The following is a 20,352-nucleotide window of genomic DNA, read 5'->3' as shown; positions in this document are numbered from 1 at the left end:
ATGTAATTAATTAATAAATGATCGCTATATCGTGTGAGTGTGAATGGTTGTTTGCCTATACGTATGTGCCCTGTGATTGGCTGGCCACCAGTCCGGGGTGTACCACGCCTCTCGCCCGAAGACAGCTGGGATAGGCTCCAGCACCCCCCACGACCCTCGTGAGGAAAAAGCGGTAGAAAAGGAAAAAGGAAGGAATGACCGCTATATCATAGTTCAGTATGGTTGATTATTTGTAATAAAAATATGCATAATTAAATAAATTGTACATATTCCTGGCCTAAGGCTACATTAACAGAAATACAATATCAGAAATACAAATATAAGGCATTCAAAAGATATGAAGTTTAACACTGTATCTGTGACTTGTTGTGTTAGCAATGTCTGGGAAGTAACGTGTAACATCAGCAGGCTATATTTGACCTTTAGCTGAGTGCTAGCAGCAGGTTTGCAGTGTAGAGAGTGTCCTACAGCAGATCCTGTGTGAAAGTTCACTTAATGTGTTCTTTGTTTGTTTAAAAAAAAGCCATTGAAGTGCATCGTGAGCCTCTCCTTAACCATAAACAGCGACAGCAGAGTAGTATTCTGTCAGTAATGTTACAGTAATGTTACAGTAATGAGACTATAACACTGTTAATACTGACGTGTGAGTCGTGTACTGGTGTAATTGTGACTAATAGGGGTGTAATAATGTTAAAAATCCCATCTAAAAAGTCATGAACTGGTTTTCTGCGCTCTAACTACAAAAATATTCCATGTATTAATATTGAGTTAGCATGTAGGCCACACAGTCAGGAGATCAGGAAGACCTGGAGATGCATGCTAGGTTAATTGTCCATAGGTATGAATGTGAGTGTGAATGGTTGTTTGTCTATATGTGCCCTGTGATTGGCTGGCGACCAGTCCAGGGTGTACCCCGCCTCTCCGGAAGACAGCTGGGATAGGCTCCAGCATACTGCTACCCTTGTGAAGATAAGCAGTAAGATACTTCACTTATCACCGTCAGGTTTGGAACCAATTAACCGCAATAAACGAGGGACGAGGGTACATAATTAATAAGCTATTTCTATCCACACCAGTAATAAAAAGGCTGATGGTATCTCAAGGGCGAGACTAATTTTGTGCATCACTCCAAATGATTGGTGCTTGCTCGGTCACTTTTGATTAAATATCTGACTTTAAATAAAGTTCATCTTCAATCTGTTATTAACTCCTTTACTCTCACTTCACAAAATAGCGCAATAATCTCTACACTTGTCTCCGAATCCTTGTTCTCAATACACCTGTCCTGTAAACGGACCTTAATTTCTTTGCAAATGCTGGCACAATTTGAACAGCTTTGCGTGGCTTCAGTCGCGCATGTAGCAGATTTAAAAGTCTTGGCCATGCCTACCAGCTGGCATGTTGCCATACCTCTGATCTATGTAATGGGCTTTTCATCATTTCTTTACTGTATCACACAGGCTGGAACTCATTCCATGTAAACACATCACAACTCATTCTTCTTGTTGTGCATAACAGGCCCGCCCTTTATAATCTATGTTCATCTGATTGTTTTTCTGTGATTATGACTTATGGCTCATTGAGGCTTGGCAGTCCATTTAAAAAGCTCAAGCGAGGCGTCTACGACATAGGTAAATATATGTGCAACTGATCTAAATTTAGTGATAATGTGTGGGTGACTTTTGTCGGGATGTAAACTAATCTGCTCCCCTTTTAGCCGGTGGTATGCTACTAATGTCTGCCGACTAAGTCAAATAGGCCTCTGCTTTGGAGATTTATGATAACTCTGCGACCCGTGAACCTTCTGGTCACATGACTTCATTAGGACCTGGACGGGAAAATGTGATGTCACATGTCAGAAATAGTGTTTGTGGATTAGGACTGAGATTAGCAGTCTGAGAGGGCCGATGGAAAACCAAAAGACGTAATACCTAAGCAAAGAAAACATATGGCTCCATAACCATATGGCTTCCTATGCTAAGCTAATACTAAAACACTGTAGGTCACTCTTTGCTTGAGCAAAGTTATTACAGAATAAACACAAATGCTGATGTATCTGAAATATTGATATTTCAGTATCGAGCCATGTATCAAAAGAAATTCCAACATGAACTATGAATAGAATAAACATAACACTTTATATTATTATTATTATTATTATTATTATTATTATTATTATTATTATTATTATTATTATTATTATTATTATTATTATTATTATTTATATTTCATTTTATATCATTATTATATTATTATTAATAACAATTATTATTATTGTATTATTATTATTATTATTAACAGATTATGGCGACCACACGGTAGACGAGTGTTTAGCATGTTGGCCACAGTCAGGAGATCAGGAAAACATGTTTCTCCGGGTACTCCGGTTTCCTCCCACATTCCAAAAACATGCTAGGTTAATTGGCCACTCCAAATTGTCCATAGGTATGAATGTGAGTGTGAATGGTTAGGCTTCACCCTCACCATAGTGAGGATAAGGGACATATAAAAAGGACGGATGGATAATATTGAATCCTACTTCTCTTATCACGGTCAGATCTGGAACCAGTTAACTGAGATAAATGAGGAACGATGGATGGATTGATTCATTTTATGGCAATTTTCAAGGCACCCAAAGTGCTTCACACTGGTTGTGGTTATCTACATCCGTACCACAGCTGCCCTGAGGAAGTCTAACAGAAACATGGTTGCCAATTCGCACCTCCGGCCTCTCCAACCACCCCCAAACATGTGATTAACCAGTGTGGGCAGCACTGGAGGCATGGTAGGTGAAGCGTCTTACCCAGGGACATAACAACACTGACTCGGTCGAGGGAGCGAGGATCGAACCGCCAACCTTCCAGATAATCTCCTCTACCTCCTGAGCCACTGCCACCCCAATGAAATGATTGATTATTACAAAAAAAAAACAAAATTACCATAACAATGTCCTTTTCTTATAATGAGCAGTTGTTTCAATAAGATGACAAAAGAAAAGAACGTGCTTCTTAGTTTTGACAAGTAGGTGTTTCCATTCCACAGGGAGCGTGCACATACACAAACGCCTCCGCCAAAACACACGCAAAGCCGATAAACAAGCCAGCAAAGCCAGTGCTGAGTGGGAGCACAATCAAGCAACACAAAGGCATCGAAGATGTGTTTTTCCTATGCGACACTATGTATGCAAAGCAATCAACTGGAAACACATAATTGAAAGTAATGAGAAAGTCATGTTTTTGAATCTTAATCTTATATATAAAATGACCCAAGCCTGGCATCTTATACTGAGTGCTTTTAAGTTTGTTTGTTTTTGGCAGTTTAAGAGGGTGTTCTCCACCCTTAATGAACAAACGTCAGATTTATTTTGTCTTGTTGGGGTTTTTTAATCTTTGCCCGTTTGAGATCTCTTTGTTGTGTTCTTCTTCCTCTGTGACTGTCAGCCATGTTTCTCGATGAGGCTAGTGTTGCAGATTTAGATACATTACAGCAGTGATTTTCAACCACTAGTGTACCTTGAAAAACCGTCAGGTGTGCCGTGAGGAATTATCCAATATCACCTTTTATAATTAACATTTATTAATCATCATTTGCAAATATTATGTCAATAGCCATTATGTCAATAGTATACATGGACCCAAATATTCCAATTACATTTGGTTTATTTGCTCAAACGGAAAGAATTGAACAGGGATGGAATATTCCTTTAACCAATCCGATTGAGGTATCTTGTAAACGCTCATATGGAAAGTTGTCAGGGTGCCTTCTTCTTCCTGGTGTTTTTCTTCTTCTGTTGTTTGTTGGCGGTTGGCAAGCGGCTTTCGTGTGCATTATCGCCATCTGTGGAACAGAATCTAAACCCTTCTATACTTTATTCACAAGTGCAGTTTTATTAAAAAAGAAAATATATATCTATATAAAACATGTCCTGAGTTGAATTATAAAATATTAGCAAGATTGAATTTGATCTTTTCCTGTTTAAATTGATCCCGGGTGCGTTCTTTCAGCGCATGCTCAGATATGACGTAACACGCAGATCCAGACGTTCTTCACTTTTAAAAATGGAGGCCAGCAATCGGCACTGGACTAAGCAAAGTTTGTTTTTGATTCAAACTAAATTTCAAGACTGGACAGACGAAAAACTGGCAATACGGAGTTATTCCAACAAGTGAAAGAAAAACTCAGGGAAGTCGGTATCACATGATGTTTACGTTTTACTGGGCATGCCCTATTGACTATTCTGTTAGATTTTCATGGCACATGTAGACAAGAGATTGGAATATTCCTTTCTATGATACCATTGTTTCCCGAAAGGTCATTGGGAAAGAGAAAAAGTGGTGATGTAAAAACGTGGCTACTGTGGAGTGTCTGTGGTGTAAAGACTGGCAGAGCAATGTAATATTGGTCCGTGTGGCAACACCTACCTTGTTCCTCCCATAGACTTATTGATGCACGTGTGAGGTCGTGGTGACATTTTGGAACATTTTTGGTTAGTGGTGTGCCACAAGATTTTTCCAATGTAAAAAACGTGCCGGGGCTCAAAAAAGGTTGTGTGTGCATATCACCTCAGATAAGCAGTGTATTTCGGGGGAGCTCACCAGGTTAGAAAGGGCGGCGCTGCTGTGAGATTTTGCGTGAGTCACGAGCTGTTTTGTTTCATGAGACGTCCTCTGCGTGTGCACACAGCCATCATGCGGCGGGGCTGATGCGTCCCCAGAGGACGGTGCAGGATGTTGCGAGTCTCACACATGGTGCAACAGCCAGAAGCACAGCTGAAATATAGTATGGCGATGTTACTCTGCAGCCTTACATTGGAAAAAAAAACCCATGACATGAATTGTACTTGTATATATTTTTTTGTATTGGTATTCCCTGTTTTTACAAGCAGTTATCGGTGATAGAAAAGAGCCACATGTGGGCTGTAGAACATCAGGTAACACTTTTTATCGATTGGCTTTATAGCAGGCAACTTTAACAACTTCATTGCTGATGGAACGCCACACGCTGATGCTGAGGCTTGATGGTAAAATCTTCGTTAAATTTCATCATGAAGCAGAGAGTTGCACAAATGATGTGTTTTAATCAGACGAGCATGATAACAATGCACACAACACATTTGCAAGGGAGACAGGGAAAACATCACCTCTTTATTGTGTGTACTGTATATGATTCTTGTGTGTGTGTGTGTGCGTGTGTGAAACAATCCTCTTCATAAATTAATCAATCTGCGCTTAGACTGGACAGCTTTGTTCCCATTTTCATGTTAAATTTTTAATCTCACCCAGACATTTTGGACAATTGCATGCATATTTGTGGTCGGAAGAACTTGCTTCTTCCCTTCATCCATAGAAAACCTGTTTATGACTTTCTAAATACAATTTTTTTTTACCATTATTAGAGCCCCATATACATGTAATAACACCCCTATTGCCAACTTTACACTATTATTCTTTGTTTTCAGCACATTGCTGAGGTTATGAGATCACTGCAGGGACACAAGAGATGGCCATCCAAGCGAGCTATCTAGCCTCGAATGTATTTATTCTAAACGGAAAGGGTTTCAGAGTGGGGATGAAGGTCAAACTAAGAAGCCAAACACTTACCTCTTCCACACAGAATGGGACAATAACTTTATTTCACTCTATCATGTTGTATATGCAATGGCTGACTACGTGCAGTGTGACGGTATTGTAATGTATTGTCATGTCTCATCAGTGTTTCTCATCAATACTCAAACTACTTACTATCTTGAAGTAACAGATTTTCTTGAGAAACTTTGGACTGTCCGGTTTCTGCTTCCGGATTGGATTCAAGATCCAACACTTATGGCTGTATGTTCAAAGCTGACATTTAAAAAAAAATAAATCACTGTTTATTGTCAACTCCTATAAAGTTGAGTTCATAGTTAGTGGGACAAACCGGAAGTCCTTTTAAGCACTTGGGAATGGGACCAATCACAGCAGAGTGGATTAAAACAGGCCATTTTAACAGGAAGAATGAAATCCAAAGAAATATGGCTGAATAGGTGCAGATTCTGAAGAAATAGAAAGCCTTCTGTGCTGGTTATTGTGTGTAGCTGCTCTATAGGAGTCCACAACTCAATACAAATACTTCTAATATGTTTCATTCATGTTACGGCCATTTGTTCATCAATGACCTGGCATTACATGATGGAATAGCTGGTGCCCATATTGGTATTGGGACAAATATTGCCAATATTGAGCACCTGTAGTGAATTCCTATAATAATATTGACACTTACATAAGCTTTACATTCCATTGTGTTTGTAGCTGTAATCATGTAAAGGTCATACTTGGCCCTGTGTCAGTCTCAATCAGTTCACACTCGCTGGCCGTGTGAGTCACAGTTTCTAGAGGAGGACGGAGCTACCTGATTGTATGACTCTGAGCATCATCACCACCATGAGCATCGTTCCTTGTGTTGCCAACAGCTGCAATGTTCTTCTACGAGCTCGATGGAAATCTCCCCAAAAACACAATACAATGCAGTCAACAAAACCTCCAAAGTCAAATTCAAATAAGTTGTCGAATTTGCAATTGGACCAGGCAAAATACGTCTTTTAAAGTTTAAATACAAGGATGAAGAGTCTTGAACCAGTCATGATGTGTTATACATATCACTATATTTACACTTACTATGGTACCCATTATGGCATTGGATGCTCATATCACCCTGTACTTGGGTACGAGGTGCATTATTAAAAAAAAAAAAAAAAAACCTTAAACTGTATTATGGAAAGCAGGAAGTGAAAAAATGTAACAGTTACTGATCGTAAAAGTACCACATGGAGGGTTAGGATTTAATAAGCTTTGCTTCTTCCTACTCCTTTTGGACATGTGGAACTGTGAACTGATTATGGGATGCACTCAATTGTAATCTAATGCATGTTCAAATGAAATAAAACCATTACCATTACCATTACCATTACCAAAGTGGGACAAAACTTCAGAATTCAAACCGCTATCATGCATGGTGTGAGTCATGATGTTTCAAAAACGAGCTGATCCATATTATGCTTTCATCATACGTCTGTATGATGGAAGTTGTATTCTTATGTCTACGTTATCAATATTAAACCTTTTTTATGCTTACGCTCCACACAACATACACGCATGCACATTAATTATGTTTGTTATCAGCTAATGACAGTGATTAGGCAAAGTTTAGCTATCATTGAATGTACTGCACTCCACTCCAGCGGTGAATGTCCATCATTTAATTAAAACCAAGTCAAATAAACAGTTTACAAAGTTTAACTTCAAATTATGACAAATGTATACATTTATTTGCTAAATGTGTTTATTTTTATAAACCACTATTCGTCACATTTGTGAGCCGGTGGTGGTGTTCTTGTATTATTTTTTTTTTTGCTTGAAAAAGTGTAGTTTCGAGCCCAACAGGGACAGCATTGGGCCGCAATGTTAATTACTAAATTGCCTGTACAGTTATTCAGTGTATATCTGTGTGGAGTTTGCATGTTCTCCCCGTGTGTGTGTGGGTTTTCTCAGGCTACTCCAGTTTCCTCCCACATTCCAAAAACCAGGGTCTACCCTGGAGTCAGCCGGGATAGGCTCCAGCATATCCCTGCGACCATAACAAAAATAAGCAGCATAGAAAATGAACGGATGGAGTTATTCAGTGTTTTATCCTGGGGCAATTATACCCTGGAATGGTTTATTTATATTTCCATATTAGAGGTTGAAGGATGACAATGATATCACATATAAACAGCATTGGATGTAAATAGGATGTAAAGGCTCTCAATCTTGAGGGGTGAAATATAAAGACAGGGTATGGTTGAGGATATCTACGCTCTACTGGCCAAATATAAAGCCTACCAGTCAACATGGATGACCTATTTATGCTCAGATACAGCAGACAGACCGCAGTCTTCTGTTTTCCCCAGCAGCACTATTGCTTGGCACAGATAACCACAGTGGAAGAATAACTTTTTTCTGGCTGTAGTCATTGTTTGTCTCCACAGCAGGGGTCTCAAACTCAATTTACTTGGGGGCCACTGGAGCTAGGGTGTGGGCGAGACTGGGCCACATCAGGTTTTCCAAAAAAAAAAAAAAAAAAAAAACGCATTTATTAAAAACAGAAAAACTAATAAACTTTGCTTTGGTTTCGATAAAAGCTCTGATAAAACATTCCACTGTTCTCAAATATCGTAATTTTTATTTTTCTGCACAAAATAAGATGAACAAATCAAGAATAAAGAAAATCAATCAATCAGTAATAAATAAATATATTAATAATAATAACGGCAAATAATAAAAACTTAAGAAACCACATATAGTTGGTGGGTAGACAAATTATTTTTTTCAGATTAAAATGAACAAAGCATTATTAGAGCCCTGTAGACATGACAAAACACGACTATAGTCACATTTATACTCTTTTTATTTACAACATATTGTGCAACTGCAGGGTCTTGAGACACATGCTAACTCGCAAACTAGAGAGCTAGCGACCTAAACGGTAGCCTTCAAGTTATTTCCTTTAAACTTAAATAGCCAAAAACTTACCACTTCCACACGGATAGGGAGGATAACTATTAACAGTTATTTAACCTTTAACATGAACATTAATCAAACGTAATAATTTTTTCTGGGTACATGATACCATACAGCATCCATATCAAACTTGCACAGGCCGCACTAACATTAAACTTTCATATCAAGGTGGGGGCCACATGTTTGAGACCCCTGCTGTACAGGCTGATGGGACTCAGCTAGTATATTGTCCGCCAACATCTGTTCAGTATAAATCAGTTATTTTTTCTTTGAAGGTTCATTGTATTCCCGTTATGCCTGTCTTTTGCGCTCCCTGGAAGTTCTCAATAGTTCTCTCCATGTCTGGAATTTGTTGTTGCAGAGACATCTGGCTGATATCTGATGCTATTATTAATTATTTGTAGATAAAGTGGATTTAGAAACTACCTGTGCCGGTTGTTCTGGCAAGCTCTAAGGAACTATCCTGAGTAAAGGAAGTGTGTTCCCCTGGGACTGTGTGTGTGTGTGTGTGTGTGTGTGTGTGTGTGTGTGTGTTGCAAGGATCCCCGTCTGTCCTTGAGTGGTGCAGTAAGGACCTTGTCTTAAACAATGTCAGCTCACTGATTCATGCTGCAACTCTGCCACTGAGCCGTGGAATGATGCTTAGAGGCGTTAGCAGACCCCTGTCATCCATCACATAGCTTAAAAGCCTGGCACATGTACACAAACTAACACTATACTGTACACACACGTGATAAACATCCCTGTAAAGCTTTTAGTGGAAAAGGCAAAGGCAATAAATAGTGGTGTCACATTTGGGATGGTTCTTTTCTAGAATATCAGTGCATGCGTGTTTGTTTGGGAGCCGTCACTGTTGCTCTTCTGGGCTCCGTTCCAAACAGAAGCAGAGATTTGCTGCTCTGTCGCTATGGTCTTGGTGAGTTGTTGCCGGCATGTCAGTGTGAGGCTGAGATGATGCTGGGAAGTGGGTCAGTTTGAGCAGCAGTCTGCAAAGCCACCCCTTGTTTAGGGGTGAAAAAAAAAAAGTAGAAAACTGTGTCAGATTTGACCCCGATGTTCAAGATATGTGTTTAAGGGTCTGAGAGCTGTGCAATACTTATGTGAAACATGAAGACATATTTCTTTCCCTTTTCTGTGTATTATAACACAAGAAAACAAGTTAATTTCAGCTTGCTTACCATGCTGTCATTGGGATACACCTATTTTGACTTTGAATCTCTCTAAAAAAAAACCTATAGCAATGTTGCATTGTTTGATATCCATACTGTGATCATACATCAACACGTATACTGATGATAACATGTAATAGTTGCAGTATCTTACTGTATTTTGGTCATTTAAAACACTACTGAAACTTATTTCCTCTGTACAACGCCTCGCCTACTGCTCACAGACAAAAGAATGGATAGGTATCTCTCACTTTCGCTACAAAGACCCAACAAGATGCTCGTTTGCCATCAGGAGGTTTTACCTGAAGACTGGAGCACACTTTATTGTGCTGGAAGACACAGCCATCCCAAGGAGAGCGGACATCGTAAGTGTTGTTGCCAGAACTAGCATAAGTATGCGTATTAATTCACCAGTAGTGTTTTAAATCATCAAAATACAGCAAGATACTGCAACTATTACATGTTATCATCAGCGTACGTTTTAATGCTTGATTACAGCATCGATATCAAACAATGCAACATTTTTAGAGGGTTTTTTTTAGAGCAAGGGGTCTCAAACTCAATTTACCTGGGGGCCACTGGAGCTAGGGTCTGGGCAAGGCTGGGCCGCATCAGGTTTTCCAAAAAAAAAAAAAAAACTTTTTCAGTGCTTTGGTTCCGATTTTCTACAATAAAAGCTCTGATAAAACATTCCACTGTTCTCAAATATCTTAATTTTTATTTTTCGGCACAAAATTAGATGGAAAAAAAATAAACAAATCAAGAATAAAGAAAATCAATCAATCAGTAATAAATAAATATAATAATAATAATAAAACTGCAAATAATAAAAACTTAAGAAACCACATATAGTTGGTGGGTAGACAAATTATTTTTTTCAGATTAAAATGAACAAAGCATTATTAGAGCCCTGTAGACATGACAAAACACGACTATAGTCACATTTATACTCTTTTTATTTACAACATATTGCGCAACTGCAGGGTCTTGAGACACATGCTAACTCGCAAACTAGAGAGCTAGCGACCTAAACGGTAGCCTTCAAGTTATTTCCTTTAAACTTAAATAGGCAAAAACTTACCACTTCCACACGGATAGGGAGGATAACTATTAACAGTTATTTAACCTTTAACATGAACATTAATCAAACGTAATAATTTTTTCTGGGTACATGATACCATACAGCATCCATATCAAACTTGCGCTGGCCACACTAACATTAAACTTTCATATCAAGGCGGGGGCCTCAAACTAGTGTCCTGCGGGCCACATTTGGCCCGCGGGCCGCGTGTTTGAGACCCCTGTTTTAGAGGGCTTCATAGTCGAAATCGGTGTATCCCAATGACAGCATTGTAAGCAATCTGAAATGAACATGTTTTCTTGTGTTAGGGAAAAAAATATGTGTTCATGTTTCACATAAAGATTGTGAAGTTCCCCTTTAAGAGACACTGAAAATGATTTCCCATTCCCATTGATTTCCAGTTACTTTCTTCAGGCTTCTGCCTGAAATTAGCTTATATTTAGGGCAAAAAATGGCATCAGACAGTTGCCATGGAAGCCAAATATTAACTCAAATGGATACATGAATGTGGGTTGTGAACTTGAGGGCCATAAATAAACCGCCATTTGTGACAATGTAGCGATGCATTGCTCTTAATCTGAAAGCAAACTTGAAGAAATTCTGCACATGGAACAACATTTTGTCAAAGTCCAAGCCGTAATGACCAGCGGTGACTGTCTCCGTGTAAAAAAGAGCGTGTGGGAGGGATGACAGGTTGCCCAAAGGAATGTTCAAGCACAAGTGATTCATCTCATCCCTCTGCAAGGAGGACTAAAATGATTTCCAATTCATGGCCAGCAAAAGGCCTCGTCCTACGCACACATGCATCATCACACACCTGACCAAAAGACCTAATATGACTTGAGTCAGTGAGTCAACCTACTTCTCCTCGCACAAAGCGTGTGTCTTGGCGGCGGTGCTGCGTCTTTGCTTATGCACGGTGATGATATATTCATTGTGTTTGTCAAAATGGAACAGACAGTCTCTGTGCTGCAAGAAGGAGCAGAGGAGATGCAACATGCATATATTCAGCCTGCTTGCACAGCTCCCGGCGTCCCAGTTCTCCATCTGAAACCGTAGATGAATTAGTGAAATGACAAATTATCTTAAATATCTTAAACGGAGCTGCGTACCCTATGAGAGCTTGTCAGTTGTATTTTAAAGCCGTGTCATGATATTCTGCAAATCTCCACAGCTTTCAGTACGATATTACTTAAACCACAGGAAGCATGGATAATTTACTGTGGAGTGGATGTAATTTTTATGAGTCTTCAAGATAGCAGGAGATAGGCTTCATCTTTCTTTTTCTCAACCACTCTCTCTCAAGTGTATCATTACTCAGTCTTCAAATGTTTGACTTCCTCTTCCTGTCTTCTGTGTGTTTTCTCACAGGTGCAAGTGACCCTGCCTGCAATAGGCGAGGAGTCCAAGAACCAGGGCCATGATTGGCTCTCCTGGCCCTGGAGGGCGTGCCTTAATGCCATGGCAGAAGATGTGGCGGGGGGTCCTGGCTGCTTCTCTGGTCACCGTCTTAACTTTGACGCTGCCAGGAAGTAGTCAGGCCTGCCCGCCACGTTGCGAGTGCTCGGCTCAGCTGAGGTCGGTGTCGTGTCAGCGGCGGCGGCTCACCAACATCCCCGAAGGCATCCCCACCGAGACACAACTCCTGGATCTCAGCAAGAACCGACTCCGATGGGTGCAAGCGGGCGATCTGGCACCGTACCCCCGGCTGGAGGAAGTCGATTTCAGTGAAAACCTCATTGCTACATTAGAGCCCAATTCCTTCGCCAGTCTGCCCAGTCTTAAAGTGCTGAAGTTACGGGGCAACCAGCTGAAGTTAGTGCCTATGGGGGCTTTTGCCAAGCTGGGCAATCTGACCAGCTTGGACCTGAGTGAGAACAAGATTGTCATTCTATTGGACTACACCTTCCAGGACCTTAAGAGTCTAAAACACCTGGAAGTGGGAGACAATGACCTGGTTTATATTTCCCACAAGGTAGTCCTCTTGTTTGAGCTTTGATTTGCATGACTAAAAATTGCATGCTGCCAGAAGTTGTGACAAAACATACCAAAGAAAGGTTGAGTTGAGAACATTAAAAGTTGTTACTATATCACAGCAATATAGCAAAATTTGCAAAATTATGGACCGTATCGTGGAATTGGCCAATAAAACCAGAATAAAAACTCGTTGAAATTGACATCATGTGAATGACATGTTTTCATCGGGAAGAGAAGAAACGTATGTGTGGGGAAATATTATCCCAGTGGACCATTCAAGCGTGGCAAAAAACACGAGCCCGTCCCCTTCTCTCCCGTACTAAACATGTAAAAAAAATGACAGAAAAACATCAAAACTCCTGTCTTACGGAAAGCGAATGGAAGCTCGCGGCAAGCAGGGATGGCTTAGTTTAGTATTTGTGTACGACTTGGGCTGTATGAGTGTGTTTACACCACTTGTGCACTGATTTTGAGCAACTTAAATAAGCATGAGAGGCACGTCCGTCCCAACACACACAACACATTTAAGGCCTTCATAATAAAAGCCTTGTTCACCACATATTGTCTAATTGTGTAAAGAAAATAAGGGTGTATATCTTTATCTTAATAATTATCGCAACTGGTATAAGGATTTTTGCAGGTAATTAATGGACATTCTATTTACTATCACAAAGTATACACTCTATACTGGTAAAATAAGTGTCAAAAGGTACAAAAAATATATTCATATGGCCTAGAACTGTGATTTTCAACCACTGTGCCGCGGCTCACTAGTGTACCTTGAGAAACTGTCCAATATCATCCAATATCACTTTTTATAATTAACATTTATTAATCATCATTTTGCAAATATTATGTCAATAGCCATTATGTCAATAGTATACATGGGCCCAAATATTCCAATTCACTTTGGTTTATTTGCTCAAACGGATGGAATATTCCTTTAACCAATCCGATTGAGGTATCTTGTACCCGCTCAAACGGAAAGTTGTCAGGGTGCCTTCTTCTTCCTGGTGTTTTTCTTCTTCTGTTGTTTATTGGCGGTTTGCAAGCAGCTTTCGTATGCATTACCGCCATCTGTGGAACAGAATCTAAACCCTTCTATACGCCATTCACAAGTGCAGTTTTATTAAAAAAGAAAATATATATCTATATAAAACATGTCCTGAGTTGAATTATAAAATATTAGCACGATTGAATTTGATCTTTTCCTGTTTAAATTGATCCCGGGTGCGTTCTTTCAGCGCATGCTCAGATATGACGTAACATGCAGATCCAGACGTTCTTCAGTTTAAAAAATGGAGGCCAGCAATCGGCACTGGACTAAGCAAAGTTTGTTTTTGATTCAAACTAAATTTCAAGACTGGATGAACGAAAAACTGGCAATACGGAGTTATTCCAACAAGTGAAAGAAAAACTTGGGGAAGCCGGTATCTCGTGATGTTGATGTTTACGTTTTACTGGGCATGCCCTATTGATTATTCTGGTTGATTTTCACGGCGCATGTAGACAAGAGATTGGAATATTCCTTTCTATGATACCATTGTTTCCCGAAAGGTCATTGGGAAAGAGAAAAAGTGGTGATGTAAAAACGTGGCTACTGTGGAGTGTCTGTGGTGTAAAGACTGGCAGAGCAATGTAATATTGGTCCGTGTGGCAACACCTACCTTGTTCCTCCCATAGACTTATTGATGCACGTGTGAGGTCGTGGTGACATTTTGGAACATTTTTGGTTAGTGATGTGCCACAAGATTTTTCCAATGTAAAAAACGTGCCGTGGCTCAAAAAAGGTTGAAAGACACTGGCCTACAACACCATAACAACCCTGCCCTCTCTCATAGTCATTGACATTAGAGTCATCTGATTTGTACGTTGTGCTTTGTTATGATTGGCGTTCCATTGTGTTGCCTTTCTTCGTTTTGCATGTCCAGTATTTCAGAACCCATACATTTTTAAGATGTACAAATTTCCAGCCATTGTCGTTTTCATTCATTCCTCTCTTTACCAAATCCGCAGGCATTCTCAGGTCTGCTGGGACTGGAAGATCTCACCATAGCTCGTTGTAACCTGACATCCATCTCAGGCCAAACATTGTCCTATTTACGCAGCTTGGTCACCCTCCGCCTCCGTCACCTCAGCATCACGGCCCTCGAGGACCAGAACTTCCGAAAGCTCTCAAACCTTCGAGGTCTGGACATCAGTCACTGGCCCTATCTGGAGTACATTTCCCCTCTTAGTTTCCAGGGTCTCGACCTCCACTGGCTGTCAATTACCAACACCAACATCACTTCTGTCCCCTCTGCTTCCTTCAAAAACATGGTGCATCTAACCCACCTCAACCTATCCTACAACCCCATCACAACGCTGGAGCCCTGGGCCTTCAGAGACCTGCTGAGGTTGAAGGAGCTCATCATGGTCAGCACAGGTTTGACGACGGTGGAGCCCCACGCCCTCGGAGGCCTCAGGCAGCTTCGGGTCCTCAACTTCTCATCGAATGACTTACAGACATTGGAAGAGGGTTCCTTCCACTCTGTCAACAGTCTGGAGACCCTCAGAGTGGATGGGAACCCTCTCATGTGTGACTGCCGTCTGTTGTGGATCCTGCAAAGGCGCAAGACCCTCAACTTTGACGGCAGGGTACCCGTGTGTGCAGGGCCTGTGGAGGTGCAGGGCATCAGCCTGAGTACCTTCACTGATTCTGCACTCTTTGATCATTTTACATGCCAGAAACCGAAAATACGCAACCGCAAACTTCAGCAGGTAACGAACACAGTACATAGGTGTTAAATTGTACTACCGTTTCGTAAAGCTACTGCTGTAGTTCAATGGCTGTCTTTGCTAGAGAATCCAGTTTATTGACTATTTTACTATTATACTATTTTATTTGATTTTATCTGTGCCTCTTATTGCTCTGCTATCATCTGGTTAGAACTGGAAAGGCCCGAGGCTTTGATTACAAATAATATGCTACTTCTTCCGTAAATGGGTAGTACAAAGGCATTTGCCCATAAGACCTCTCCTGGGTCTTATTTTAAGTCAGTGCTTCCATGCAGATTTTCTTAGTATAGTGTTATTATCATAATACAATGGTACCTCGATTTCTGTTATTAATTTGCTCGAAGACATCAGACAAAAAAAACAAACCCACAAAAGCCGAGGGAATTTTTTCCATAGGAAATAATGTAAATCCAATTAATGTGTTCCACAAACTCAAAAATGTTAACTAACGTTACAAAGAATGAGCTGCATGGTGGTCAAGTGGTTAGCACGCAGACCTCACAGCTAGGAGAGCAGGGTTCAATTCCACTCTCAGTGTGGAGTTTGCATGTTCTCCTCGTGCATGTGTGGGTTTTCTTCGGGTACTCCGGTTTCCTCCCACATTCTAAAAACATGCTAGGTTAATTGGCCACTCCAAATTGTCCATAGGTATGAATGTGAGTGTGAATGGTTGTTTGTCTATATGTGCCCTGTGATTGGCTGGCCACCAGTCCAGGGTGTACCCCGCTTCTTGCCCGAAGACAGCTGGGATAGGCTCCAGCACCCCCGCGACCATTGTGAGGAAAAGCGGTAGAAAATGAATGAATGAATATGAAAGTGGCGGCACGGCGGTCGAGTGGTTAGCGCGTAGACCTCACAGCTCGGAGACCAGGGTTCAATTCCACTCTCAGCCATCTCCGTGTGGAGTTTGCATGTTCTCCCCGTGCATGTGTGGGTTTTCTTCGGGTACTCCAGTTTCCTCCCACATTCCAAAAACATGCTAGGTTAATTGGCGACTCCAAATTGTCCATAGGTATGAATGTGAGTGTGAATGGTTGTTTGTCTATATGTGCCCTGTGATTGGCTGGCGACCAATCCAGAGTGTACCCCGCTTCTTGCCCGAAGACAGCTGGGATAGGCTCCAGCACCCCCGCGACCCTCGTGAGGAAAAAGCGGTAGAAAATGAATGAATGAATGAATTAATGAATATGAAAGTGGCGGCACGGTGGTCGAGTGGTTAGCGTGCAGACCTCACAGCTAGGAGACCAGGGTTCAGTTCCACTCTCGGCCATCTCTGTGTGGAGTTTGCATGTTCTCCCCGTGCATGCGTGGGTTTTCTCCGGGTACTCCGGTTTCCTCCCACATTCCAAAAGCATGCTAGGTTAATTAGCGACTCCAAATTGTCCATAGGTATGAATGTGAGTGTGAATGGTTGTTTGTCTATATGTGCCCTGTGATTGGCTGGCGACCAGTCCAGAGTGTACCCCGTCTCTTGCCCGAAGACAGCTGGGATAGGCTCCAGCACCCCCGCGACCCTCATGAGGATAAGGGGTAGAAAATGAATGAATGAAGGATACAAAGAATAATTACAGTTTTACATGCAGAAAACAATCCAAAATAATTCCAAATGACCAATGGATGGTACTTATTGTTGATGCAGACTTCCCGTACATCCCGGTGAGATAGCATTCAATCGTGTTGCTCACCTTCTTGGTGAATAAATTCAATAGGAAGGAAACAAAAATTGCCATTTGGAGGAAATGAAAAACTTCATCTGGGTTTACGTGATGTGAAATGTAACCGTGATGTAAACATACTGAGAGAGAACATTGATGCTCTGTCCCTTGCCAGCGTTTATTAGTCAGTGCCGTTCTTTCTTGCGTCCTATCCCAGGTGACAGCTCGAGAGGGCCAACCTGTGAGTTTTCTCTGTCGCGCCGAAGGAGAACCAGTGCCCGCCATCATCTGGATTTCTCCACAACGCCGACGGATCACAGCGAAGAGTTCCGGCCGCATCACCGTTCTCCCAAGTGGCACCCTGGAGATCCGCTACGCCCAGCTTACTGACAGCGGAACATACATCTGCATCGCCAGTAACGCCGGCGGCAATGACACCTACTTCGCCACGCTCACAGTACGCGGCCAACCGTTGGACGCCGCCTCAGCCTTTTTTCTCAATCGCTCTCTGTACAGCGGCGAGTTCTTCAATGACACAAACCTGAATAGCACTCGGGTTTTTCTTAAGTTTACCTTGGACCTGACAACTATCCTGGTCTCCACGGCAATGGGTTGCATCACCTTCCTCGGGGTGGTCCTCTTCTGTTTCCTGCTGCTGTTCGTGTGGAGCCGAGGACGCGGCCAACGCAAGAATAACTTCACAGTGGAGTACTCTTTCCGGAAATCCGAGCCCGCCACCGGGAGTTCTTCGGGAGGGACCAGGAAATTCAACATGAAGATGATATGAAACAACGCAGCCAGGGGTCCCTCGGGGGAGGCATGAACACGTCCCAAAAACGTGTTTGACACACGCAAACGCACACAGCTGTTGACTCGCACAAAAACAAAGTTTGGCTTCAGTTGAAATCTAATTAGCTCTGGCTCAGGCTACATTAATTATAGTTGATAAAATTGGCTGAGCTACTGTATGGAATAAGGGTAGATTTTCTTTAGTTATATGTATTTCCCGTCGCTGCTCCTTTGCAGTTGGGAGATTTAAAAGACTTTATTTATAGACTTTTTCGCTCTCAAGTAAAGTAGGCCTTGTTAATAAGCATGTATTGCAGGTTGAGGTATAAGTGATACTTCCATACCACCGAATGTTCATATAATCAGATAGACAGGTCTAATACTTCATTAATTTTACTAATTGGAATGTATTTATATTAAATTAAAGCTTAAACTTTTAAATTTTTTGACATATATTGCAACAACGTTAGCTGTGTGAGTTTGGGACGAGCACACTGGCCAAGAATTACCATGACATTCTGTGTCCATGTGATTTTTTTCCATAAGTCAAGCCCATCGGACACGGGACGCCATGGTAACCAATGTAACCAACACAGCAGAGAGCACTGAAGGGTTTCTGGGTCAAACAGGAAGGAAGGAAGAGGTCATCTTCTTCCTCTCTTGGGCATTAAAAGCTGCACCGTGAGCTGCAATCGACAGGAAAATGGTGACCTTTTTTGGCCCCAGGCCCTAGTCCCTGTTCTCTTCTGCGTGGGTGGACGTCTGACCTTCCAAGTGCTGCCAGGGGGGAGCAGCCTGGAGAGTTGGCACCTAGTCAGAGGCAGACAGAGGACACACAGCGGTCTACACATGGACACAAACACTCACACATGCCAAAGCGATGCGTTTTTATCAAAACATGAATGTTCTCTCAGGAAAAGCCAAATTACTAGAGTGGGTAACAGCTATAACATTCCAGCAATAATGCGTGTAGAGCCATGAAAATGCAACTCATTCTCTGGGGATGTACATTTATGCGGGAAGAAACTAAGCCATAGTAATTGTGCTGGTTTTTATACAGTGGTTTGGATTGGGTGCAGCAAACGGAGTATAATTAAAACGATAATTAACAGTCTCTTGGCTTGCATACACTTGTCCATCCATTAAGAGCAACCATAACCACATAAATCAACTCATTCACAGCACAGTGAGACTTGACTGCTCTTTCTCTGCCTCTGACGTGGCCCAGTGTGCAAATGTCTCTGCCCCCCTAGCCCAGTGCATCCCCCCTCCTCACCCTCTACCTTACCCATACACCCCCACTGGGTCCTCCTTTTGGGAGGGGTCCCTGGCTGGAGACTGCGGATTCAAAATGTAAATGAAGTCGTGTTAACCCTACCCACGCCATCTGCATCGTGTAGTGGAGAGTACATACTGTGATTTTTTTATCTGTTGTTTGTCCTCCTGATTTAATTGCCTCGGTTGTTGTCGTATGTGACACTTTCACTGTTGACCCCTTTTAACACTCCCACTCCTCCATGTTGGGCTGTTCTGTTCTCAACATATCAGCTATGATATTTATTAAGTAAGCCATATTCTGATTGAATGAATTATATAAAATGGGTCTTTATAGTAAAAGTAAGGTGTAACAATGAAGCTGTGAATACCTCATTTTATCTCAATTTCATAGTAAAAGAGTGGAGTAAAAATGGATATGCACTTAAAGTGGTCAGTCAGCATTTTCTGTATTTAATAGCTGTTTGTGCTTGTGTGAATTATACAATCAATAACAGAGGCACGTCACTCAGTGTGTTACCATGCACTGAATAAATCAAATGACGGAAATAATTTGGTTTTCCAGTTTTCACACCTAAATTATATGCATTATCTGCATTGCATTATTGGCCATGTGCTGTGTGTCTTCCAAAACGCTAGGTGGCACTGTGGAGCTTTTCCGGTTGACTTGTTAAGTCACATGTAAACAAAACGCTTTGGGTTTGTTCTTTTTAAAAATTAATTACATATTCCCATGTTGGCTGGGTTTTGGCCTTGTTTTTGTCGTGTTGCTAACAAATTTGTAAATTCCCTGTTTACATTTACAATTAATTGCTGGAAACCTGCGCAAGCGCAGAACACGCCCCAGCGCCAGTTGACTAGGAAGCAACTAGTTTCCAATCGTGTAATCTAGATATGTTAATCTGACTAAAAAGACAAACACATTCTTATTAAAGTGTTTTCATACATGTTTAAACTGTAGCTTTCCGCCAATTCATGCAATAGTTTCCTTTTTTAGGCGCCCGTCCGCTCGTCATCCACACGCCACCACTCGGACATCGTGCCCAGAGCTGTACGTCAACGTCGCCGCCATATTGGATGGGTCAAGGCTGCGC

General features: G+C 41.5%; 1 protein-coding gene across 2 annotated transcripts in view; it reads left to right on the top strand.

Moving 5' to 3' along the window:
- LOC131125050 (leucine-rich repeat and immunoglobulin-like domain-containing nogo receptor-interacting protein 3) overlaps nucleotides 1–19,950 on the top strand; it is a 41,033-nt gene extending 21,083 nt beyond the window's left edge. For both annotated transcript variants that reach the window (XM_058066183.2, XM_078791613.1), the window contains exons 2-4: nucleotides 12,156–12,759; nucleotides 14,778–15,521; nucleotides 17,412–19,950. In XM_058066183.2, the coding sequence (XP_057922166.2) occupies nucleotides 12,205–12,759; nucleotides 14,778–15,521; nucleotides 17,412–17,981 (1,869 nt within the window). In that variant the 5' untranslated portion in view covers nucleotides 12,156–12,204 and the 3' untranslated portion in view covers nucleotides 17,982–19,950. The remainder of the gene's footprint in view (nucleotides 1–12,155; nucleotides 12,760–14,777; nucleotides 15,522–17,411) is intronic.
- Nucleotides 19,951–20,352: the final 402 nt, after the last annotated feature.

This window comes from Doryrhamphus excisus, linkage group LG6 (assembly GCF_037039965.1).
Source record: "Doryrhamphus excisus strain RoL-2023G ecotype Guam linkage group LG6, RoL_Dexc_Guam_v1.1, whole genome shotgun sequence".
In the NCBI taxonomy this organism is placed as follows: domain Eukaryota; kingdom Metazoa; phylum Chordata; class Actinopteri; order Syngnathiformes; family Syngnathidae; genus Doryrhamphus; species Doryrhamphus excisus.
The sequence above is the reverse complement of the archived record's forward strand: the minus strand, read 5'-3'. Positions and strand labels throughout refer to the sequence as shown.